Genomic DNA, 26,388 nt, shown 5'->3' with positions numbered 1-26,388 from the left:
GAATCTATTTCAAATCTCATCCAAAGTTTATATTTTTAATGCCCCCGTTTCCAACCGACAATGCGTTGGACAAGTGTTTCAATCACTAATTTAGTGAAAGTTCTATTTTAAGCAAGCTGAGATTACAATTACGGCACTAAATGCACAATGCCGGTTTGGTTCAGTTTTCTATTCTCATATATCAAAACGACTGAAGTGTGTATGGTTGGCATTTCTTGGTATTAGATTTTATATATATTTAGGTGATTTCGCTTGCAATCCTCTAAAATGATTGACATTTCAAAAAATCTACCATGTAGGGTGGTTCAATTGAAACATTAGCGGCTGATCAGTTAATGCCTCCTCTTTCCTTGGGTTACAATGCAGCTGATCAAATTCAGCGTTCTTTGTTCGTTGAAAACGCTTCCAATGCAGCTGATCAAATTCAACCTTCTTTGTTCGTTGAAATCGCTTCCAATGCAGTTGATCAGATTCAGTCATATTTGTTCAATGAAAGCGCTTACAATGCAGACCAGATTCAGCCATATTTGTTTGATGAAAATGATTGTAATGTTTTCTATCCGATTTAGTGGTTTGTGTTATTTTCTCGACACATGGTCGAGTGATTTAGCGGTTTGCCTTTCAATATTTTATTCGTTTGATCCGGGCTTGAATCTAATTAATATTCAGGCTTCTTGAGAAAATGAATTTGAGTTTGAGCCACAAATCCTGCCTTTTAATGACAAGCATGTATACTATTTGATCCTCTGGAACATTAGGCTACCAAGGCCTTTTTAGGTGCATTCTCTTGATCTATCTATAATACAGATTCCTTCCCCAATATTTGGTCTAGCTTCTCTTTTTCTCACTCATCAACGGAAGATGATTACCCTTTGAATGGATTAATTAAAAGCCTATGGCCCTGCAAAGGTTTTGAGCCTATGGTCTCAGCGAATAATTTCTTTTTTATTTGTGCCTTAATTAGTGACCAGGTTTGCTTTTTTCAAACTGGGGTTTGTGCCCAATTTGCTTGATTGATTGACTTGATGAATTACTATTTTTTTTTTTTTTTTTTTTTTTTTTTTGGAATTTTAAGCAAATATATAAATAGAAACAAGGATAATTACAATGGTGGGCTTTTTGGCCAAACACAACCCAAAAAGGGAACAAGCCTAAATGGAGGCCCAACTGAAGAGAGCCCAGGACCAATTTTCTAATCTAATAACAGCAATTTACGACCTATTTGGCCGTTAATGGAAGTTATTAGAGGACAATCTGGTTTGAACCCTAGAGGAGGACGCCGAAAGACGCAAGCAATCTTCAGTCCGGTAGTTTAGGTGGAGGACGACAGCAATTGGGAGGAAGATTCCAGTCGATGAGAATTTGTCTCGAAAAGGAGCAATCACGAAGGAATCCCAATTTGAGAATAGCAATGATGGTGGAAGTGATTCTTGAGAGAACCATTCTTTGGGTAGAAGATTTCCCTTTGAAGATTCGATCATTCCGTTCTTCCCATGTGTGGTAGACCATTGATGAGAAGCATAATTTGCGAAGGAGATTTGCAGGAGAGTTATGCTTCTAGTGAACAGATAGCAGGTGAATCAAGTCATCCCAATTTGTAACCGCAGTGAAGAATTGGCATTTAATTTTGATGTAGCGCCAAATAGGGGAGACAAAACAGCAAGTGAGGAATAAGTGTTGGTGAGATTCTGGTTAGGAATTGCATAGAACACAAATGTTAACATGGTTGGACATGGATCTGCTGTCTAGAGTGGGAAGCCTGGACTGAACTACAAGCCAAAGATTAAACTTCATTTGAGGGATTGTAGTGGATATCCAGACTAAGTTGTGCCACTGAACAACTAGAGAGTGCTCTGAGAGGTATAATGTTGTATGCTTGAAGCTGAACTTGCTAGTTGGAGATGCTATCCAATGTTTGCTATCACTTCTTGAAGAACAAGGTGGATGTAGAATTAGAAGCTCTAAGATTGCAGAAGTGAGGCATAAGGGGAATGACCAAGATAAGTTTTGAATAAATGTGGCCACTGTGATTGATTCATTGAAGCCTGCATTAGTGAGAATGCTTTTTGGAAAGCGAGAACAAAGAGGACCTCCTATGGACCAGTTGTCAAACCAGAAGGAAGTCTCTAAGCCATTGCCAACTCTGTGCTTAAGAAGTATCCTAGCAAGATGTCTGAGCTACAGAATTTTTCTCCAACTCCAGGAGCAGGGATGTGGAAAGTTGACTGTCCAAAAATTCCTTGCTTTAATGAGGTGAATTCTACAACAAGTGATCCAAATTCTTCTAAAATCATTAGAGTGAAGGTCCCAAATGTACCTTAGAATGCCAACTTTGTTTGACAGCTCCAAATTTGGAATGCCAAGACCTCCTTGTTCTTTTAGCAGGCAGACTTTATTACAATTCACTTTGGCTTTGCTAATCTTCATTTCAGGTCCTGACCACAGGAATGCTCTGAAAATTTGATTGAGCTCGTTGATAACTGCTTTGGGGAGAATGAAGATACTTGACCAATAGACTTGAGTTGAAACCAGAACTGCTTTTATAAGTTGGGGTCTACCTGCATAAGAAATAGACCTCGAAGACCAATTTGAGATTCTATTTGTGATCTTCTCAATAAATTGGCTGCAGTGAGATGATTTGAGGTTAGTAGAAATAAGAGGAACCTCAAGATACTTTACTGGGAAAGATCCAATCCCTATACCAAGTAAGGATGTGATTGCAGCTTCTATATGAGGATCAGTTCCAGAGAAGTATATACTGCTTTTAGAGAAGTTAATATCCAATCCAGACATACAACAGAAATGATCAAGGGCTGATTTCAGCACTGAAACAGAAGTAATATCTCCATGACAGAATAGCATGAGATCATCAGCATATAAAAGGTGTGTGATCTTTAAAGGTCCGCATCTCCAATGGAACTTGAAAGTATGAGATCTTCTAACATAATCATTTATGATAGAGGATAATGCATCCATTACAATGACAAACAAGAATGGTGAAATGGGGTCACCTTGCCTCAAACCCCTTTTACCTTTGAGGTACCCTTGAAATTCTCCATTTATAGCAATGGTGAAAAAGGGTGAGGAGATGCAAGCCTGAATGAGGGAGATAAACTTGGTTGGGAAGTTGGCAAGAGTGAGACAACTTAGGATGAAGTCCCATTTGACTGAATCAAAGGCTTACTTTAAATCGATTTTAATGGCACATTTTGTAGTGGAAGATTCAGTGTGGTGATATCTTTCTCTTTAAATAAGATCTCAATTCCAGCGACGGTTTCATTAAATATCTTCCAACCTCTGAGTAGTTCATGAGCAAGAAGAATTGGATCTGTGATTTTCCTGCCACTTATGAAGGCTGATTGTGACATATCAATGATGGGAGGGAGGGTTTGTTGCAGCTTGTATGCCAGGATCTTTGCAATGCATTTGTATATGGAGTTGCAATAGGAGATAGGCCTGTAATCATGGATGGAAGTTAGGTTTTGGCATTTAGGAACTAATGCAATGTATGTGTTGTTAGCTTCAGAAAGCAACTTCCCATTCCTGAAAAATTCAAGTACAGCTTTAGTGACAGTTCTTCTAACTATTCCCTAAGCTTTTTGAAAGAATGTTGCATTGTAACCATCTGGACCAGGGGCTTTGTCTTTGCTAAGCTTAAGCATACATGATTAGATGTCATTGTGGGATGGGGCCTCATCCAAAAAACTATGGAGGTGAGCAGGTACCAATCTGGTGATGAATGGTTGAAGATTACAAATGTTGTGTGTTGAAGGAGGAGAGTAGCCAAGAAGGTTTTAAAAGTGGGAAACAACTACTATTTTGATGGCTTCCCTATCAGTTAGGACTTGACCATCATCAGTAGTAAGGGAGACAATTTTCTTCCTGTTGTTCCTAGATGAGAGGGATTTGTGGAAGTAGGAAGAGTTGCAATCACCCAGCTTCAACCATGTCATTCTTGATTTTTGCCTCAACATATCTTCTTGGTGTTTAGCTAACCTCAGGTATTCATTGGAAAGTGACTTCTCAAGGTGCCTAAAGAGATCATTGCTTGGATTGGAGTCAAGATCAAGTTGGCAAGAGTCAAACTCCATTTTGACTAAATGTAGCTTAGATTCAATATCAGTAAATTCCTTCTTGCAGTTAATTTTGAGGCCTTGTTTTAGCAGTTTGAGCTTTTGAACACATTGGTACATTGTTGTGCCCTTAATGTATGTGTTCCATACTTCCTGAACTGAGGGTAGGAACTTGGGATGAGAATTCCAAGCATTGAAGAATTTTAATGGGAGACATCTCCTTGGGAGGTGGAAATCCGTGGAAACAAGAATGGGACTGTGGTCTGAGATCCCTGGTGTCAAGAAGCTGCATTCAGATACTAGGAATGAGCTGGTCCACTTTTGGTTAACCAATGCTCGATCCAATTTTTTGGCTATGCAGGCTACTCCCGAGCTTCTGTTGCACCAAGAATAAAGTATACCATTGAATTTCAGGTCTTCAAGCTCAACTTTCTGCAGGCATTCTTTGAAGTCAGTCATGGCTGGGCACCATCTCATTGAGCCACCATACTTCTCTCTGGCATTGGGAATGGCATTGAAGTCTTCCATCAAACGCCAAGGGGATTGGACAAAGTTACCTGCATGAAGTATGATGTTCTCCCAAAGCACATGTCTCTCAATAACAGAGTTAGCTGCATATATGAAGGAAGTGAAGAAGGCAATGTTTTGGCCTGTGATGGAGATGCTACAGTGGATGGCTTGCCTATTTGTATCAATCACATTGAGATCAATAACATTTGGGTTCCATAATACCCAAATTCTGCCCAAAGGAGAGAAACTGTAGTTATGCACCAAGGACCAAGTAGGAGCTAGGAATCTATGTATAGATTCAATGTTGGTTTGAGAGACTTTAGTCTCAATTATAGAGACTAAATCAAGCTTTTTTTCAGAGATCAACCTTTTGATCTCTGTTTGTTTAGAAGGTTGGTTTAGCGATCTAATGTTCTATGTGAGGAAGGAGATCATTAAAAGGATGGAAGATAGAACCTTCAAGATGTTTGTGGCCTTAGATGTGACCATTAAACATCAATTCTGAGCTACCACTGGACTTCCTCCTAGCTGCTTTCTTCATGGATCTTATTGTAACTTTCTCATTGGTGGACTTTGCAGGTGGTGAAGACAGGTTGAGTGAGTGGTGATTAATCCCTTGTTTCCTGGCCAGTGGAAAAGTTGATGGTGAAGTTAGGTGGGGATCTTTATAAGTTAATTTTGGAGGGGATGGTGTCATATTTGAGAAGTTAAGTTTCTTGCAGCACAGTGGAGAGTGGAATGGTAAGTGTGTAGTGGATGGATTAGGAGAGCTTGAAAATGTGTTCTGTACCATTGTGCCTGAAGAGGAGTGACTAATGTGATGGGAAGTGGTGGTTTGGAAGTTGGTAGATGTATTTACTTCTTGGGGTAAATGTGCTAGGATTGAGAATTGATTTGTAGGGGTGTCTGAAATAAGTTGAGGGAGTGGTTCATCAATTATTGGGGTTGAGTTCCTTCTTTTCTTCCTAACAGTAATCCATTCAGTATTGGGTGGGTTAGTTGCTGGATTGTGATCTTTTTGTGGTGACCTGGAGTCATTGGGGGATCTATTGTGGTTAGTGGTAGAATTGTGATTAGTTTTGTGTTTGGTTGATTTAATGTAGTTGAGGGGGCATTGTTCATATGTGTGGTTGAGTTGATTGCATTTGGTACAGGTCTTTGGAAGCCATATGTATTCGATTCTAACTTGCTCTAGGCTGCCATCCTCCAATTTTAGATGTATTTCATGCTTCAGTGGTTTGGACAAGTCAAGATTGATGCAGATTCTTGCAAATTTAAGCTTAATTCTATTCTCAGTGGCTTCATCTGCATAAAGAGGCTCACCCACTAAACTGGCTATGTAGCTAAGGCCTTTGGCTGTCAAGTAGTTAGGTGGGATACCATGAAATTTGACCCAAGATGGGAAGCAGCCAAGATGGTTCAGGTGTGGTTGGTTAACCTGATTCCATTTCATCAAGGAAAAAGGATGGCCTGCAATGGACCATGGCCCCAATGATAAAACCTTTTCTACTTCAATGGTTGATTTGAATCCGAAGAAAAAAGAATTCCCTTCTCCTTGGATAGTGTTAGTGAGTCCATGCTTGTTCCATAGCTTAGCCGCTGCTGATTGGATGACCTTGAAGGGAATTCTTTTGTGGATGGATATCCCTACTATATGGGATTGATTCCAAAAGTGGAGACCTTCATCAATAATTTCGTTGGGGAGGTCAATGATGTTGGATGAAGGGGATGAAGGAGGAAGGTATTCGAATCTCATTTTATCATTGCATTGTGTCCAGACACGACACATAATTAGGATTTAAATGTTTTACTTAAATCCCTAACCTTCCTATTACAGAAATATAAACAACCATCCAATATGTCGTTCAACTGTTTTAGTTGACAGGACATGAAACCATGTAGGATTTAACTGTTTTAATTAATCCATTCTGCATGTATGAATGGGTAGGAATTAGCGTTGTGACTTAATCCGTCCCTCCGTATGCCACCGTCCTATACCGGTGCATACCATGCAAATGATCCGTAAATGATACAACAACTCAAATAGTACATCTATTAAATCCACATATTCCAAATAGTTGATAAAACAAAAATGTAAACAGTTCATCACTATAATCCCAAAATAATATCTATGAAATTGACGAGACAAAGTTTAATCGTTCGTCAACTTAAAATCCAGAATCCATTCATATAATTAACAGAAAATATGCAATTAATTCTTTAATTAAATCCAGGTTAACTTCCATGTAAATTACAGAACCTATGTTTTAGTTCAGCAATTTAAGTCCAAAACCAATATACTACAGAATTATAACTAGCAGATTAACAAGTAAAAACTAAAATCATGACTCAGTTAATTGCATATTAATGTATAATAACTCCACAATTAAAATCCTAGTCGTAATCCATGTAATTGTAGAAACAAGTTTAAATCTTTCTGCAATTAAAAATCCAAAGCATGTATAGGTTAAATTTGATAAATAATTAGCCTTACTGTGATTTAAAGCAAGAGTTATACTCATACGATAATCCGTTAAAACCACCAAATTAAATTAACCCATTAATTTCCCTTTAAGCCGGTAATAGTATGCAAAGTGGTTAATATTTCATACTGTTCATCCAATAAATTTAACAGGTAATTTATGCAATTAGGGGTCTTACTAGCTTCTGGAATTACAAATTAAATCTCCCAGTAAAGCCCCAAAACTGATTCAGGAAGAACCAAGCACTTAACAATACCCGTTAAAAATTCCAGAACAAATAAAAATGAGAGAGCTTGCTCTTAAAATCCAAGAGCAGGCTCTTGCAAGCATGGAGCCACCTCCTTACATGGGAGAGCAGGCTCTTGAGAGCTAAGAGCCGGCTCTTGACTCCCCAGAGCCAGCTCTGCACTTTGAGGGAGCCGGCTCTCTCCCTTTCTGAGTCTTGTTCCATTTTTGCTTCGTCTTCTTCTTTTTCGGCTGATTCCAACCCCTCTGTTTTTCATTTATATTGACCTTAGGAGTCTAATATGCATCCAGTAATATCCCAGTTATTCATTCCAACCAGTTTGTATCAATAACAACCATAAAAACCCTTGCCGATTTAATTCCGTTTTAACAACAGGCAACATATGTTAACTTCCAGAAACCATTACAGTTTAAGCTAAATACATACAGACAAGTAATTAATCATTTGTTAAGCATGTAATATTCCATTGATATCCAATTATCAATCCAGTCATTTGTTTACCATAATTTGGATTAACAGATTAATCAAAACAATTACCGTTTCAACATGCTCAAAGATTTAAAAGTGAAACCAAACTTGCAAGAATGATTTCAGTTTAATTTCAACAAATACAGATAATTAATTTAATCTATACTAAGCATGCATGATCCATTTAATATCCGTTTAAGATCCTAGAGAACATCTAAGAATGCACTAAACACAGGCTAAAGGGAGAGAGACAGAATAGAACTTGCCTCTGTGGTTTGTTTTGAATAAAAATCTCGTCGCCGTCTTCCTAAGTTTTCTAACAAATTCCAATTCACTGTTCAATCTCCTATTGCTCAATCTTCCCTTCTCCTACGTCCGTTCTTCAAGCCACGGCCAAACCCTCACCAAAGTTACTTTGTTTGTTTCTCACAACCTCTCTGTTTTCTCTCTAAAACTCTCTGTAACATAAACCCTTGTATACGTGAATAGGGTATGTGATTTGGTTTAAACCCTAAACAACCTTAATATGATATATTTATAGGTGTAAAGGATAACCTAATTCTAATTAACGAGGAAACACAACCGCAAAAAGAAAAGAAAATAAATTATAAAATAAAAACATAAGTCGGCTACGGATTTCATATTTATATAAAACCCTAAAATCATATTAGTCAGATTAACCCTATATACATATATACCCATATATACATGAATATAAAATCATGAGTATTAACCGTACCCATGTAATCCAACCTATCCAGTCGGATAAAATAAAACACATACTTAACAAAGCAACTAAAATCACAATTAAATTAAATAGAATAATTAATCAAATAAGACAAATTCAAATACACAATTAACAATTAAATTAAATATAAATAAAACAATTAAACACATAAGCAAATAGACACAAAATCAATTAAAAATGCACAAAAATAAACTTTAAATTCCAATTTTATCCTTTTGGAAAATAGGGTTATTACATAGTGGCATTTCATAAATTTAAACTTGGCACACTACACTTTGCATGCAACTCGATAGGTCTTGACGACATGGCCCCACCAAGTTTTGGCGCCATTGCCAGGGATTAAGCAACGCCGTACTTTGGAAACAATTAGGAATTAGTACTCTTTTGATCATGTCTTTACTTTATTTTTATTTTGGTTACTTATTGTATTTGTTCTTGATTGGCTAGGTGTATTGAGCCAAGTGAAGTGAAGCAAAATGAGTCAAAGCAAAGGAAAAAGCCAAGTGAAGCTAAGCAAGAGCATAAAAGCTCAAAAAAAAAAAAAAAAAAAAAAAAATTGCAAAGCAAAATAAGGCAAAACAAAAATTGGAAAATAATTTAAAGTTGCTTAAGGACCCTTTGTGAGCCTTTTCTAACTGAATCTCTAGTTAAATCTTGAGCCCACGTGGAGGCAAGTCATTAATTTCTTAAATAGATTGTGAGCCCACGTGGAGGCAATTTTTATTTTACTTGTATCTTGTTGAAAGCATGGGAGTATGGGAACATCGTATAAGAAGATTTGTTGATTGATTTGTTGCGGAGGTGAAGTGATTGCTACTTGTTTGATTACTTGTTATTTGTTTTGTTAGTGCATGCATGGTCATAGATCATTAAATCATACTCTTGTCCCACTTGATTTGAATCTTGAATCCATTGTTCATAGGGGAAGAGGTAAATTAAACAACTCCATTTCATCAATGGAGGAGCAAAATGAGGACCATATGGGGGACCTTGGTCACATAGACCAACAAGGCATCCTTCACCCTAATATGCATCATGTCAATATTTAAGTCCCATTAGGCATACCAAGACCATTCATTCCACCACAACAACAAGGCCAAGTTCCGTTAGGAATGCCTCGGCCAATTTTTGTTCCACCTCCTATAGTTCAAGTTAATCATGGTGCTCATTTAGCACCACCAGTTGTGAAACCCCCTCCCCCCCCCCCCCCATTGCTTTGCATGATCATTATTTTCCAAATGAATACAATGCACCGACGTACATTCAATTACCCCCATTTAGAGCTCACCACTATGAAATTAAACCGTAAGCTATTCAAATGCTTCCTAATTATTATGGACTTCCAAGTGAAGAACCTTACAAGCATCTTGATGAGTTTCTTGAAGTGTGTTCCACCGTGAAATACACGGACATGCCGGAAGAGGTTTTGAGACTCAAACTCTTTCCTTTTACCCTTAAAGATATAACAAAATTTTGGTTCAACAATCTAAGGCCTTTTTCAATAACCTCTTAGGTAGAAATGCAACAAGAGTTCTTGAAAAAGTACTATCCGATATCAAAGACCAATGCTATAAGAACTTCCATTCATGAATTTTCTCAAAGGGATGGGGAATTGTTCCATGAGGCATGCGAAAGATTTAATGATTTGCTTAGGAAGTGTCCACATCATGACATTCCTAAGTGGCAATTAGTCCAATATGTTTTTGAAAGTTTTCTGGATAACCACAAAGGAATGGTAGATGCATCCATGGGAGGTTCTTATCTTAATAAGCATAAAGATGATGTTTGGCAATTGTATGAAAGTATGAGTGAAAATTCCATGCATTGATCTTTGTCATAAAAAAATGGTATAATTCTAGGTGGAAGGAAGAATGTCGGCTTGTATCAAGTTGATAATTTAAATGACATAACCGCCGAAGTGAAGTCTTTATCTCAAAGGTTTGATCAATTTTTTATCAACCAAAATTCGGTGAATTAAGTGTCTTCCTCCCCTAATCATGTTCATCATCCATCAAATGATTTCTGCATGACTTGTTCTAGTGTCTTACATTCTACTTCCAATTATCCACATGGACATGTGCAAAGTGAGAACCATGAACAAGTAAATGCTGCATTTGTCAACCAAGGGAATAATCCTTATGGCACACATTATAATGCCGGGTGGAGGAACCATCCAAACTTCTCTTGGAAAAGCCAAGGGGAAGGCTCGAACCCTCCCCGAGGTGGTTTTCAAGGCAAGTATATTCCACCTCCAATGCAAAGCCAAGGTTCCCAAGGTTATAGATCATCTTTTCAATCATCACATGGAAACTAATTTTCAAATTCTCATTTTCCTAATCAATCATCTTACTCTCAAGGAAATTCTAGGAGTCCCGCTTTTGAGGAAAAAGTGTTGACTGCTTTGGGCACTTTAGAGGCAAACACTCAATTAATTCATTCCCATTCCCAATCTATTGGTAAATAGCTAGTACTTTGAATGCTAGAGAAAAAGGGAAGATGCCTTTAAATACCCCACCAAAGCAACAATTTGTTGTAGAGACTAACCCCTCATCGGAAGGTCACACAATTGAACATGTTAATGCGGTGACAACCTTGAGAAGTGGAAAAATTGTGGATAATCAAGTTGGTGTCCAAAATAAAGTGAGTAAACCGGTGCAACCAAAAGTTGACACCCGGCCCATTTCACCTTTTTTTTCCTCCATTGCATGTGCATGATCATTCTGTTGAGAAAGTGGTGAAAAATGATTTGAAAAATTCTTGTGTTGAAAATGCTATGAAACAAGACTTTGAAAAATCTTTTGAGCCAAAGGCTCCATTTCCGGATGCCTTAAAAGGATCCAATTCTCTTGAAAAACAAAAGAGCAAAGCGAATGAAATAATTGAAATGTTTAGGCAAGTGAAGATCAATCTTCCTCTCTTAGATGCAATTATACAAATTCCGGCGTATGCCAAATTCTTGAAAGATCTTTGCACCCAAAAAAGAAAAAACAAGAGCCAAGCACCAAAGAAAATTGTCTTGACCGAGCAAGTAAGCTCTATTTTGTAACACAACACTCTTCCAAAATTTAAAGATCCCGATTCATCTACTACTTCTTGCATCATTGGTGACAATGTCATTAATCGGGCTCTTCTAGATTTAAGAGCAAGTGTTAACCTTCTTCTATATTCAGTGTATGTTCAATTGGGCTTAGGAGATTTAAAACCGACGTTGGTAGTTTTGTAACTTGCCGATCAATCTATCAAAAAGCCCCGGGGTATTATTGAGGATGTCTTTATTAAAATTGATAAGTTCTTCTTCCCAGATGATTTCGTTGTTATTGATACGGAATAGGTCACAAATCCTAAGAACCAAATCCTGGTTATCCTTGGCTGTCCCTTCTTGGCAACCACTAATTCCAACATAAACTGTAGGGCGGGGATAATAAAAATTTCATTTAGCCATATGAAGGTGAAGTTGAACATATTCAATCCAACCCCGAATTCAATGGATAAACATAAAAATGTGTGTGTTGTGGAAAAGTGTCTTGACAATGGATTTGAAAATTTTGAGTCATTGCTTGAAAATGGAATTTCAAAAGGTCTATCTTCAAACTTGATTTCAAATGATGTTGTTTTAAAAACAAAAGTTGAAAGGGCCTGGAAGCCCAAGAGTTGCATTGACAAAGGACCATCAATCTCTTTTGAATTAAATCCAACGAGTTCCCTAGAAAACAATTTGTTGGGTGGAACTCAAAATGTCATTCACCCCATCAAGAAGGGGATGCATAATAAGATTTTTTATCTGGGCTAAAAGAGCCCAACGTCTTGCTAGAGACGTTAAAAACTAGTGTATTTCGTAGTGTTTAACAACCCTATTCCTCCCCCATTTCTATTTTACTTTTCTTTCCTTGCATCGTCTAGATATCTTTTGGGATCATACACATTATTTGAGACTTTAATAGGGAATACTTGCAATTTCATTTCTAAATTAGGCATTTAGTGCCTGTTCGATCGATCTGAGAAAAGTTAGATCGATCGAACACTCATCCTTGCATACTCCCATCTCTTTGTCCCATCGTGCGAAAATCTCTGCATATTTCATCACTCTATATATCATGCGAACTCTCTTGATGATCGATCTGAGTATTCCTAGATCGATCTAACTTTCCTTCTGATCGATCTGTGTTCCATACTTAGAAAAAATTTAAAATTTTGCAAAATGCCTCTATGTGTATTGTTCGAAGATCCATGCAAGTTTTTACCTATTTGATCGATCGAATTTCAATCGATCAATCTCTGATCGATCTTTATACTCCTGTTTGACTTTGACTTTCCCAATTTCAAATTTCATTAAAATAAATAAATAAATATATATATATATATATAATAAAACTTTAATTTTACTTTTTATTTTCATTCCCATTTTTCAAAAATCTAAAAATATTTTCAATTTCCAAAAATTCAAAAACTTTCAAAAATATTTTGTTGTTTTATAAGCTCGATCGATCTTTGTTCTTTCATGATCGACCTGTGTTTGATCGATCTTTCCAATTATGTGATCGATCTGGAATGTCGGAAACCCTTTATTTTAAAATGACCAAAGGGTCATTTAGATCGATTTTTACATCGATCTACAGCTCGTTTTCTCTCCCGGCGCTGTTTTATCTTCTTCCCCATCTCCGATGAATCTCCGGTGATCACCTTCAAACCTCTCTCTCGCTCCCACTCTCATCCTTTCTCTCTCGGCCCACTTCTCTCATCTCGTTTTGGTAAGCTTCTTTTCTCTTTTCCATTTTTGGCTTGATCCACATGTTTACAATGTTGCCATGCTTAGATCTAGAGCTTCCATGTTTGATTTCTTGCCATTTTTAAAACTTTGAAGCATGTGACTATATATATATATAATTTTTGTTTCCGAATTTGATTTCGGGGGAACGTGTCGATTTAAGTGACCAATCTTGACTTGTTGAGGTGTAGAGGGGCACAAATATATTCGAATGCCCCCGTGCTTTCTATGTCACAGATCTATGACTATTCATGTTTTTATCACAAGTTCGATCGATCACACTAATGCTCTAATCGATCAGAGCAAGATTGATCTCAACTATATCTTAATTGAGCCAACTTGGATCGATCTCATCTTTTTCATGATCGATCGACCTTCACTGCTTTGCATATTGATGCCCCTGCACCCTCATTCATGTTCATGCTAGTTCATTTATGCCCAATGCCTGTGTTTTCCACATTGGATGCATTCCATACTTATAATGTTTAGCATGTTTCACTTATTTGAACATTCAATGCCTCTACTTGGCTGCATTATCACTTATATAAATTCAAGTGATTTATTCTGAGTTGTCTATCTTAACTTGACAAACATGTTTCTATCTGTGTGTTTTCAATTCTGTATCTCATATACTGTTCCTGTTATTAACTACAATTGTAAATGTTTCTTTCTTTTACAGACCATGGCCTGAGTCAAGATTACTGCCCGGCGGCAATATAAGCGCAGAGTGAGGCAGCGTGTAAAAGAGCCTGAGGAGCCAGCTACAGCTCAGTCCGAGCATCCACTTCCTCATCTTCTTCATCCGCTGAGGAGGCTGAGCATACGTCATCTCCTTCACCACCACTGGTATAGCCTGGCGTGGTTCGAGATAGACCCACCAGGAGATATTCGCACCTTACAGTTGTGTATGAGTCTATTTTTTATGATACTTTCTTTTCCCAGTCGATTCTGACCAAGGCGGCCTATGATGAGATTGACCGGCCCCACATTTCACCTATCCTTGCCCTAGTGGCCAATCCAATTTACCCGCGGCTCGTCAAGTTATTCTACCAGAACTTCTGGCCGACCCTGAGTAACTTGGTAAAGTTACAGACTACCATTGACGGCTACCCCATCCGCATTACAGTTGAGACACTGGCTACAGCCTCTCAGTGGCCTCATATCTGCCCTCTCGGCATTGAGTATCCTATTCTTAGGAGGCCAACTGATGCAAACATGGCCGCAGCTCTGAACGGCCCTACTAGTGCCGGCGAGACATTTGCCAGTAGGACTCACTTGCTTGATAACCTATGGTTCTTCGATTCGGTATTATACCGAAATGTATTTATGGCGGGGCACAAAATTCAGAGAGGGGCAGATTATCTAGCAACCCTTTATGCCTTCTACACGGGGCATTGGTTCTCAGTCCCTGCCCTCTATTGGACTATTATGATAAAGCTCTATGATTCTTACATCAGCAAGAGCAAGCTGAAGCGGCTTAAATTTTTTCCCTATGCCCACTTGATTACAGATATTCTCTAGGACCAACTCTATCCTTTTCACCCTGACGAGCGTCCTGAGACAGTGGCTTGCCACTATAACAAGAAGGACTGGAATAAGAGCTATAATGCTCTTATCAAGAGTCTAGAGGAGGAGGCCGCTCAGGCAGCTGAGGATTTTGAGATGGAGGAGGTAGCCGAGGCACCAGAGATAGCATCAGCAGCAGCAGCAGATGATCCGGCAGCACCGGTAGCTGAGGGTGCACACATAAAGATTGACTTAGAGCAGGAGCTTCTAGGAGAGTCACCACATCATTCTTCGGTGCAGTCACCATTACATTCACAGGAGCAGAGTCAGTACGTGCATCAGTCTCCTAATCCAGTCATTCCTGACGCTCCAGCCCAAACACCCAGCTTAGGGGAACGTATCCAGACTTTAGAGGATACAGTAGTCTCTATCCGAACGGATGTGGCATCTCTCCGTACTGATGTGCTGACTGCGCTACAAGGCATATCCAGAGATATCCACGGTTCACAACCCACGAGACCGACCTCTTTTGCCTGATCTCTTTCTTTTATCATCATATGTGTAATGACCCTAATTTTTATTCAACCCGGTGCGTCAGTGATGACCCGAAAGTGGACCTGGTAAAGGATCCGAAGTGCGAAAAAAAAAAGATAAAACAATGGTCTCAAAAGATGTACATCATCCCTAAGATACAAAAATGGTTTCTCAGGGAGCCCTATGACTTAACAGAAACAAGAAGGAACAAGGGTTTCAAAACCCTACAAGAAATTAACCAAGGATAAAATGGTCATTTTACCCAGAAATGGGTGCCACAGTGCACACCATTGGAAATACAATGAAAAATTAATCAAGATGGACTCAAGAATCGCATGATTTGGAGTCCGAACGAAGGAGAAACGGTAAGATGAAGAAAAATGAGTACTTAAGGCTAAAAGGGTAAACTGATAATTACCTAAGAATATCCAGGTGCAACCGAGCATACCGTTGGATAGATGATGAAAAGTTAGTCAAGTTCAAAAAAAAGTTCACTCGATTTAGAGTCCGGATGAAGAAGATATGGCTAATAGAAGAAAAAGGACAAAAAGGTCAAAAGGAGTCAACCCAATACTATCTAACAGGTTACCAAACCTTCCTAACCAGTTAGGAGGCCAAAAATGAAGACCACAACACTACCCATGCTCATGTAACCGGTTACGAGGAAGCTACCACTCGATCACTTGTGCTACAACTCAGCAAAAACCTGGCAGCAGGGATTTTTCGGTAAAAATTGGGTTTTTGAGAGCCAAGATGACATTTTCTGGAAAAACACAAAGAAAAAACCCCCCTCAAAATTGAGTTTTCTACTAAACTTCATAGAAGAAATTGAAAAAATCTAGCTATAAAATGCCCAAAATGCCCCTCCATGAAATTAGGTCATGAGGGTCAAAAAGCTGCTAAATTGCAAAACTGAAAGCTGAACTTTGCATTGGATTTCCGGTACCAAGATGACATTTTTTGGAAAAACACAAAGAAGAAAACCTCCCTAAAATCACGTTTTCTAAGTGACCATATTAAGACCAAAATTTATTTCCCAAAGAAAAATCCCAAAATGCCCTAAGATCATATTATGCAATAAAAATGCAAAATAAGTCCATAGGAGGCTCAAATCACCTAGGATGAGGTTTTTCTTGAAAACGATCATGCATGCAAACGTAACTTACCGATTAGGACACACTACAATGGTCCATGGCTTAAAAATACCGCCGATGCAAAATTCAACCCCCCCCAACGGCCAAAAAGGCGGAAATGAACTTGTAATGGAAAACATAAAATCCAAAAATATAAAATGGAGTCAAATGACTATTTGGCCTTTGACCACACTTCATACACGATTAATGAGACCCTACGAAAGAATAAAATGGAATTCCCACCCCTGATGCAACCGTGGTAAGACAATGACTTGGCATTTTTCAATAATTTTACAATATTTCATGAAGTCAAAAATTACATAGGATGCAAAATACCTGTCATTGGCCTCCGGCCTCATCTCAAACAAGTCAAATACATTGCATAGAGTGTACTTATGTACACATTACATAAATGGAATCAAATATACACATTTTGACAATTAAGGCTACAAGTGGCATTTCAAGCCAACCTTTACAAGAATTAAAACCTTCAAGTCTACAATCATCCAAGCAATGATGAACATCACGAACCAAGTCTTCGTACCTGAACAAAACCCCCAGTAACTTCGGGGTGAGTAAACAAGTTTACTCGTAAAGAATGAGTATGCATCGACTCGATTTCTTACAGATTTTTATGCTAACATGAAACAATTCCAAAGGGGTCATGCCACCTAATGTCTATGTCAAAGTGAGACTCAGAGATCATCCTAAGTTACTCATGCAACTGAAATGAACTACCTCATACAAGTATACATGCTCCAGTATATAAAACAATGTCAAAACATGTTATACGACATTCAAGCATACATATTCAAGTATATTAAACCATATTAAAACAAGTTATGCAACGTCCAAGCATATCCACTCAAGTATACGTTTAATATGGAAAACTTGTAAGTCAAGTACACAAACACAAGTATACTAAAATAAAAAGATTGCACATGTAACAAGTATACATAGCACAAGTACACTAAATGAAGTTTAAACTCATTGAACCAGTATACAAGTTCAAGTATACTAAATAGTATTCAAATATCTAAGTAAGCATTAATTTTCAAGCTACAAGTAATCTATGATTAACGACTTGAAATTAAATGCGAAATCAAAATAGTGGAATGACTAGGACATGCAGTCGCTAGACCAAGCAAGTATTTTTGGGTAATTACGACCTACAAGGTACCACCTAGTGCGCACTTATGACTTAGAAGACTCTTGTCTCCGTATTAGACCCAAACCCTAGCCATCAAATAAATTATGTCCTCACAAGTTTTCCAAAACCAATAAGTTCAAAACTTATACAAAATCAAATGCAAATTACCACATTCCATGCCCAAGTAAGGTTGAGCCCACACAACCATGTCCTAGAATTCAAGTCTAAATAGCATATGACATGTTATATCCTCAATATGCAATTTATACACAAGGCAAGAATATTTTACAACAATTGAACCACATTATCCTCCTAAGCCACAAGTACTAAATGAGCTTCAATTTAACAGCAAGCTTTCAAGGTAAACAATTGTAATAGCTTAACAAGATATATACCTACACAAGATATATTTAAACAAGCTATTCAAGACAATGATATTCTATATCATGCTAAGTCTAATTACCATTTTAAGAAGCCCCAAGTACTAATTCTACATCAAGTTAGTAGCATACTCACAAGGTAATTAAACATACTACATTTCAAGAGATTTTCAACCTAATCATGGAAGGTCTCTAGATTTCAAATCAATTCCAAATAACCTCAAATTAATATATGTTAAACAACATAGCATGCTCATTACATATATCAAATCAAAAGAGCAAAATGAGCAAAACTCCATCATGTAGATTTTAATTAATTTAAATTAATTAAATCTCTAATTTTTCAAAAGTTATTCAAATGATCCCAAATAAATATATCACAAAGACTAAGTCATGGCCATGCCATATATCAAGTCAAAAATGGAATACAAGCAAGGTATAATTTAGTATAATTTAAATCAATTTAAATTCATTAAATCTCTAAATTTGAAAACTCATTTAAATCACCCTAAATTAATATACAACAAAGATCAAGTCATGGCCATGCCATATATCAAGTCTAAAGTGAGTTATATGCAAGTTACAATAAATCATTTATTTCTCAAATTGATATAAAACATGCATACAACTTGTATTTCACTACAAAAGCAATTAAAATCATTTAGAAAATAATCTATAACACCCCCTACCTCACAAGAGGATTGTTCCTCTTGAATCCAAGGCAAATCAATACAAAATGGCAAACCCTTCAATGGTTATGTAGAAGATGATGAGGGGAACAAAAAGTATTCCTAAGGTTAAGCTTGGAAATCAATAAAAGGTTCTCAAAAATCAGAGTCAAGGCCTAAGCATCAAGCTTCTCTAATGGTGGCTAGGGTTTGTCGTGAGCAAGATAATTACATAATGTGAAGAAATGTGAGTGGAGGAAATAGAAATCCTCCACTCACTATGTGATCTTACACCATGGTCATCACACACATATATGGTCAATTGCACAAAAACCATTCTTTAAAACTATAATCCCAAAGTGGCCAAAAATAATTGAAAGAATTAATTTGGAGCATACACTTATCACTCATCCAAGCCAACAAGTGGTCCAATCCTAGGCTAACAAATGGGTGAATCTCCACCCTCCATATGTCAAGAGATTAAGCTTTCAAGTGGTTTCACCAAAATGTCAATAAGTGGTTCCATAGGAGTGTGACACTTGTCACACTTTTCAAAAATTACAAAAATGTCCTTTTCCAAAATATCTTCTAAATTAAATTACAAAATGGTCCCCAAGATGAAAAATAATTACTTTATGTAATTACACTAAAACCCCACAAGTTAAGAATATTACAAAAAGTTATGCATCTATACCCTTTACAAGAAAAGTAAACACTTAGCATGCTTTTCTAAGAAAGTAAAAATACACATGGCATGGAATTTAAATATCATGGATACATGCAAAAACTGGAATCAAATCTAAATACGAAAAGTGAGGTTGTGCCAACAAAGTGAAAAACGGGAAAAAGACGAAAGTGAATAGGGTCGAAAAATGAAAAATGTGGAAATGACTCGGTCCTTAAAGGAAGTTGTCAATCCAAAGAAAAGAGTCTCAGAAACCATTTCTAAGCACTCGAGATGACACTAAGTGACGAAAAAATGAACTCAGAAAGAAATTTCAACGAAAAAAATTCATCCGTAAAATTCTAAGCAAAAAGGAAAGGAAGGAAATGACTGGGTCATTACAATATATACCTGTATTTTTTATTGATACTATGATACTATGATACTGTTACTATATTTTAGTCTGTTGGTCAGATACTGTGATGTACTATATACTGTTTTTGTTTTCTTATATGCTATGCATGGTATTTTAGATGTCAGATTATTATATTAATATATCTACTTGTGATTGACTCCATTATCAGGTATATCCCAATGACTTCAGTGAGAGAGAGTGTTGCTCAATTTTTCAGGACCACCCTTACCCCTCTCTCTTTACTTCATTTACTATCCTACTTGCACTAGCATGCCCACTGTGTACCATTATTATCCCTTTTGTTATCTAATGAGGTTTTATCCCAATGCCATTTTTTCGGAACTATATTTAATCCTAATTTTTTTTTTTTTTGGGGGGGGCGGGGGGGGGGGGGGTTACACCACCCACTTCGAATACTTATGTCACGGCCATTCTTTGCCAAAGCCGCACTGGTATACTTTTTTCTTTTGTTCTCTTTGCACATTGAGGACACTGTGTCATTTAAGTTCAGGGGTAATGTGTGTTCTTTGCTTACATTTAATTCAGAATTTTGAAGCATGACTTGTGTATTTGAGTAATTTTTTATGATTGGTCCATGATTAGCTGTGATTTTGATCTTTTGATGACTATATTGCTTAGAATTTAAAATTTGCTTGACTTGAGAGTCCAATGCTCCTTGTACGCCTTGTGGATGCCACATCATCCTAATTTTGTGATTGTTTTGAGATTCACTCTAGGATTCTACACTAGCACAGGCGCACACTAGCATTCATTTGTGGGGTACATGTTTTGTTGATTATTGAATTGGTTATATCCTAATTGAGCTAGTAGTGCATTGAAAGATTTCATTCTTGACAAGGTGGATAACAACCCCTTTTCACAAAGTAGCCGGGATTCTAGCCTCATCAAGCACTAAAGCCATCCGGTTTGAGAGTCATTGACCTAATGCTCGACCTCATGGATTGTTAGAAAGCTTAATAGATCAACACATTGCACTATGCTTCCATCTTTGATCCTTAGGAGTAAAAAAAAAATTGAGTGAAAAGAATAAGCGCACCTAGATCAATAAAGCTTTAATAAAAGATTCATTCTTTGTCTTGATGATCGGTACTAGATTTATGTGCTAGTTTGAGGGTAAAAATGTAATCATTTCTTTAGTTGGCTTAGATAGCAACATATTTAATGCCGGTTCACTCAAAAAGGATTCTAGAGTTGTTTTAATTTGTATGATCATTTTCTTGATGTGTGGATGACCATACTTGCTTGCTTGATGTTGAGATTTTGGGAGATTGCTTAGAAATGTTTAAAAAATTACATACTTGAGGTACTTTTCTCCCAATGCTTGTTTGCATATTTGTGCCTCTTTTGTGAGAATAAACTTAATGTTTGTGGGTGTCATTTATGGAAACCCTCACGAGACTTCACTCGTCCACTAGGGGTAACCTAAGGGTTTAAACGGCTTGTTGCATGTGCTAAATGTAATCATGTTCCCTATGAAAGTGGCGTTATCCATTTATTGTTTTCTAGATTATAATTGTTAAGTTGTTCATTTCATTCCTTTACCTTGTAATTCATTGCTAGGGACTAGCAATATTTAAGTTTGGGGATGTGATGAGCGCTGAAAAATGCGCATTTAAACCCCCTAATCTTGAGTATTCTAGGACCTTTATCTATCTTATTTTTCTGTTTTAGACTAATTTCATGTTATTGCCCTTTTCAGGCACTTATCCTCAAAATAAGTTAATCCAGCTGAATTAGAGCATAAAAGATACAATCTCCAGCTCAATAGAAGAAAAGAGCAAAGTGGAAGCAAAAGTGTGAAAAACAGTATTCTTCGATCGATCATACCAAGTTTCGATCGATCACACAGTGATCGTTCCAACAAGGCTAAGATAGATTAAGCCTTTTGTCATTTTCCTTACCAAAATACCTTCTTCGATCGATCCAACAATTCTCTGATCGATCGAACACCCTTTGTAAGATCCCGATACAAAAATTAATTTCATTAGCTTAATTTTATTTTTAATTAAACATATTTTAAATATGGATATTTTATGGAGTAGTAGAAAAGTAATTAATTAATAAAGTTCTATGATTGAATTTCATGTTATCATTTTATTTTCTTCCAACGCTAAATGGCTTGGTACATGTATATCTGTGTGTGTGTGATGGGTAGAAATCAGATTCTAGAATTTCTTTTCTAGAATTTATGTTGCTCATTTTTATGTTCTAGTAAGTAATTGATAAAGGCTTTACGTGGGCCAGCTTGATGACTTAGTGTGACACATGTTAAACACTAAGATTTGCATGGGAATTCCTTGATAACAATATGTCTTGCCAGTACATTAATAAGGCACTTAAAACATTTATTTATTTGTGATGTGTGTGTTTTATACATGACAATAAAGCTTCAGTAAAAAGCTTGTTTTGAGGACTGCTGCTTATATACATAATAAGATAATATTAGTATGTTAAAATTTCTTCTAGAAGCTTATTAAGGCGGTGGTGTTTGTACCTGTAATACATGTAGCAAGTATATGCATTTATTGACAGCATACTATGGTAGTTCACAAGGGCTTCAAAAAATTACACTTTCCTATTCCAGCGCATTTATAGATAGTAATACAAAAAAACAGACAATAAACTATAGAGAGAGAATATAGAAATCGAATCAGAGAGGAGAATAAAGAAGAAAATAAAAGGAAAGGGTGCCGGAGAAAGCTCAGTGGGCAGGTGTATAGATATTTATTTTTAAAAAATTTCATAATATAGATTTATGATTGGAAGCTCCTGTAGTTAAAGTGATAAACTATTCTTGGAAGAAATTCTATTTCAATTGTCCTCTTTCAATTGGGTTGTAAACTTCTTACTGGGTTGTGAGTATTATATAGAAATTTATTCTAAATGTTCAAAAGTGGAATTTCCATTTCAATTGTCTAGACAGTTGAGATTTATTTTAGAAGTAATGATTATTATTAAGTTTTCCTAGCAATCAGTATAACTTGATTTAGGGATTTTGCATAAATTGCATATATCCTGATTATTTCACTTGATTTATTCAATTGTTAAATTATCTAAGTTGAGATAATGGGTAGTTGTTGGAGTTGTTGACTGGTACAAGTTAATAGAATATATCAGTGAAATAATGTGGGGGAAAAACCGCTAGTGAAAGAGGAAGAAAGAAAGAAAAAAAAAAAAAAAAAAAGGAAAAGAAATAAAAAAGGGAACCCAAAAGGGGCTCGGCAGAGAAGGAATGAAAAGAGGAATAGGGGAAGAGGAGGAGATAAATAAGGAAAGCTAGAGAAATTAAGGAAAACCAATTTTAAAGGTAGAGATTTTTGTATTTGAGATTTTTATGTTAGGAGTATCGAATTAATTACTCAAATAATTAAAGTACTGCGTTGTTCTTAAATTAATATCATGTTTCCATTAGTTTTCTTCTAATTGCATTGATAAATTGAGTGAAGTAATATAATTATGATTTGATTGGAGTTTTATCAAGGAAAACTTATATAAATTTTTATGATTGCAACTTTTATTACAATTGTGTGCTATACTGGGGATTTAATATTAAAATGAGTAATATTGTTTAATGCTCTTTAGAAATGAATATGACGTGATTATATTAATGTTCAGGCCCGGAGAAGGAAAGGGCCACATCGACAGTACCGAAAGAAAAATAAATAATTTGGAAAGTAACCAAGGTGAGTGTACTCACTGGAAGTTTATATTTGGATATGTTTAATTGAAGTATTGAAGCTGTTATGTGAATTGAAGATGAATATATATATAACTTGATTATATTATATAAGGTCCATACTCTAACCTGGAAGGAGAGTAATATATTATATAAGGTCCATACTCTAGCCTGGAAGGAGAGTAATATATTATATAAGGTCCATACTCTAGCCTGAAAGGAGAGTATTACCTTAAATAAGGTCCATACTCTGGCCAAGAAGGAGAGCACTATATTTAAATAAGGTTCATACTCTGGCCTAAAAGGAAAGTACTATATTATATAAGGTCTATACTCTGGCCTAGAAGGAGAGTACTATATTTTAATGCCTGTAATATGTTAATGAAGTTTAATTGAAGTTGTCAGATATTTTTTTTTATATATTACTCTGATGTGGTAGTGTTGCATTCATTGGGCTTTAAGCTTATTCCTTCCATATTTATATATTTTTTTTCAGGTATCAGGTTGGGTTACTACTGCCAAGTCTAGAATCTTGTGTGTGAATGGGAAAAAGAACAATGGAACGTCTTTTGTTTAAGATGTAATATTGTAGCAGAATTTAATAGTGTAACTTATCATTAACGATTTAGTTTGTCAGAATTTGCATAATGGGCCTATAATTTATTTTAAATTGTAAACTGTTAAATAGGTACTCTGATGTAGGATGACGTTATGCTTGAATGAGGTTAATGCAGATGGTTAGATGCATTCCAATTTGTTCAATTTATTAAATAGTGTAAATTGGGTTGGGGTGTGTCACCTTTGATCTTATCCCTACCTACCACTTTTATCTTTTTCCCAAAATATCCCAAAAATATCTCAGCCTTGTCTTATTTCAAAAAGGCACCGACATAGTTCGATCGATCGAACCAACCTTGAGATCGATCGAACATCCTCAAATGTGTGAAAAAGTTGATTTCAAGCCAAATAAAAGGTGTGCTCGTGGTGCAATCATTTGGAGGTCCTAGTGCCCGAGGGCTGACCATTGGGTGTGACATTTGAGCCTTTTATATAAAGATTTTGGCTATTTTTGAGTAAAAATAGATTAGTTAGAGAGAGAGACTTGGCTAGAGACTAGAGAGATAATACATAAATTGGGAAAGTTCTTCATTTCTTCTAGGTTTTCTACTAAAGAGGAAAAAGATTTTCTAGCATGGAAATAGCCCTTGAGGGTTGGATGACAACATCAATGAGTGGCTAAACATCTTCTTGGGGCTAGAGCTAGCCCTAAGCATGCCTCCTAGACTTTGATGTTTTGTAATTAATGGGGATTAGTGTTGTAATTCTTGTCTTGACCTTTAATATATATAAATCTTGTTTCTACCATAATTTGTGTAGTTTAATACTTCAAATTGATCATTTCATTCTATTCATATGTCTATGTATGCTAGAATAGATGTTCATGTGTTTATCTCTAGGTTTTGTGATATTGATGCATGTCTATGTGTGTTGCTACTATGAATCTAGTGATGGTCAAGGCATGGTGCTTAAATGGAATACTCTTGTGATTTGTTTGATGGTTCATACTTATTTCTTAATGGATTGTGCCTCTTCTTTAACTTACTTAGTTTAATTTTCATGTCCCTAGCTTAGTTGTAGTGTAGTGTAGTTGTTTTACTTTCTTAGATGGGAGGACAATCCATGCTTGTTGTTTGATGTTCCATACTTATGAATGCAAGTAGTATATTTCTCTAAATTGTGGGTGTGTATTGATTGAGGGCTTAAAGGAAGGAATAATGGCTTAACTTGATATGTTGTGCTATTCACTAGATTGGTTAGACAATGTATGCTTACTTAGCCATCCATGCTATTATTTCAATCAATTACACACAATTTCATTTACAACACATGTTTCCCTTTTATCCAATAAACATTGGATGTCTAGAAAGGTGGTACTTAGTGGTAAACTCTAGATCCCAAGACCTCTCTCTTATTCTATACACTTTACTTAATTTAGTTGTTTCACATTGCTTTCACTTAATTAAAATTGTAGTTTAATCAACCAATCAAACCACTTTTTGATCACTCGACCTACTAATCTAACCTTATTTCCAAGAAAAAGTACGCTTCCAATCCCTTGGGATGATCCCTACTCTTCCTAACTATATTTTTAGTTAGAAGTGATAGTGGCATTTCATAAATTTAAACTTGGCACACTACACTTTGCATACAACTCAGTAGGTCCTGACGACACGCCCCCACTAGACCCGATATAGTACTCGAGACCACCGAGAAGATTAAGCTGATTAGACAGAGGTTACTTACAGCTCAGAGTCGACAAAAGAGCTATGAGGATAGGCGGAGACAACCACTATCTTTTGAGGTACGAGATCACGTCTTTCTACGGGTTTCTCCACGGAAGGGTTTGATAAGGTTCGGGAAGAGTGGTAAGTTGTCGCCACAATTCATTGGACCGTTTGAGATTTTGGACCATGTAGGAGAGGTTGCCTACAGACTTGTTTTGCCACCACAGATGGACAAGGTTCATTATGTTTTTCATATGTCGATGCTGTGGAAGTATAAACCAGATCCATCTCATGTTTTGGATTGGGTTGATGTGGACGTTGATGAAGATGTTTCCTGTAAAGAGGGACAAGTTCAGATCCTTGACACACGGTAGAAAGTGTTAAGAGATAAGACGATACCATTAGTGAAGGTTCTTTGAGGCACCACAGAGTCCAGGGGTCTACTTGGGAACTTGAACAGGAGGTTCGCTCCAAGTATCTGGCTTTGTTTTCTTCCCCAGGTATGGCCTGATTTCGGGAACGAAATCTTTTTAAGTTAGGGAGATTGTAATGTTTCTATTTTTCGTTATTTTTCAATTTCTGGAATTTTTACTGTTGCAAGGGCATTTTCGTCTTTTTCTATTTTACGTACTGGACACCGTGGGGTGAGCCAAATGTGTTTG

At 36.6% G+C, this 26,388-nt stretch overlaps 1 protein-coding gene and 1 pseudogene across 1 annotated transcript; both read right to left on the bottom strand.

Moving 5' to 3' along the window:
• Positions 1-1,229: 1,229 nt before the first annotated feature.
• LOC132304657 (uncharacterized) lies at positions 1,230-5,280 on the bottom strand. The gene is made up of 5 exons (XM_059802398.1): positions 5,078-5,280; positions 3,997-4,812; positions 3,207-3,543; positions 2,318-3,096; positions 1,230-1,557 (listed from the first exon to the last, which is right to left on the bottom strand). The coding sequence occupies exons 1-5, from the start codon at positions 5,278-5,280 to the stop codon at positions 1,230-1,232; spliced, it is 2,463 nt and encodes an 820-aa protein (XP_059658381.1).
• Positions 5,281-10,105: 4,825 nt separating this feature from the next.
• Positions 10,106-10,203, bottom strand: LOC132305912 (small nucleolar RNA R71; annotated as a pseudogene).
• Positions 10,204-26,388: the final 16,185 nt, after the last annotated feature.

Source organism: Cornus florida, unplaced genomic scaffold, assembly GCF_030987335.1.
Source record: "Cornus florida cultivar Cherokee Brave unplaced genomic scaffold, ASM3098733v1 CherokeeBrave_3.0.0_Hap2_Chr04, whole genome shotgun sequence".
Classification (NCBI taxonomy): domain Eukaryota; kingdom Viridiplantae; phylum Streptophyta; class Magnoliopsida; order Cornales; family Cornaceae; genus Cornus; species Cornus florida.
The sequence above is the reverse complement of the archived record's forward strand: the minus strand, read 5'-3'. Positions and strand labels throughout refer to the sequence as shown.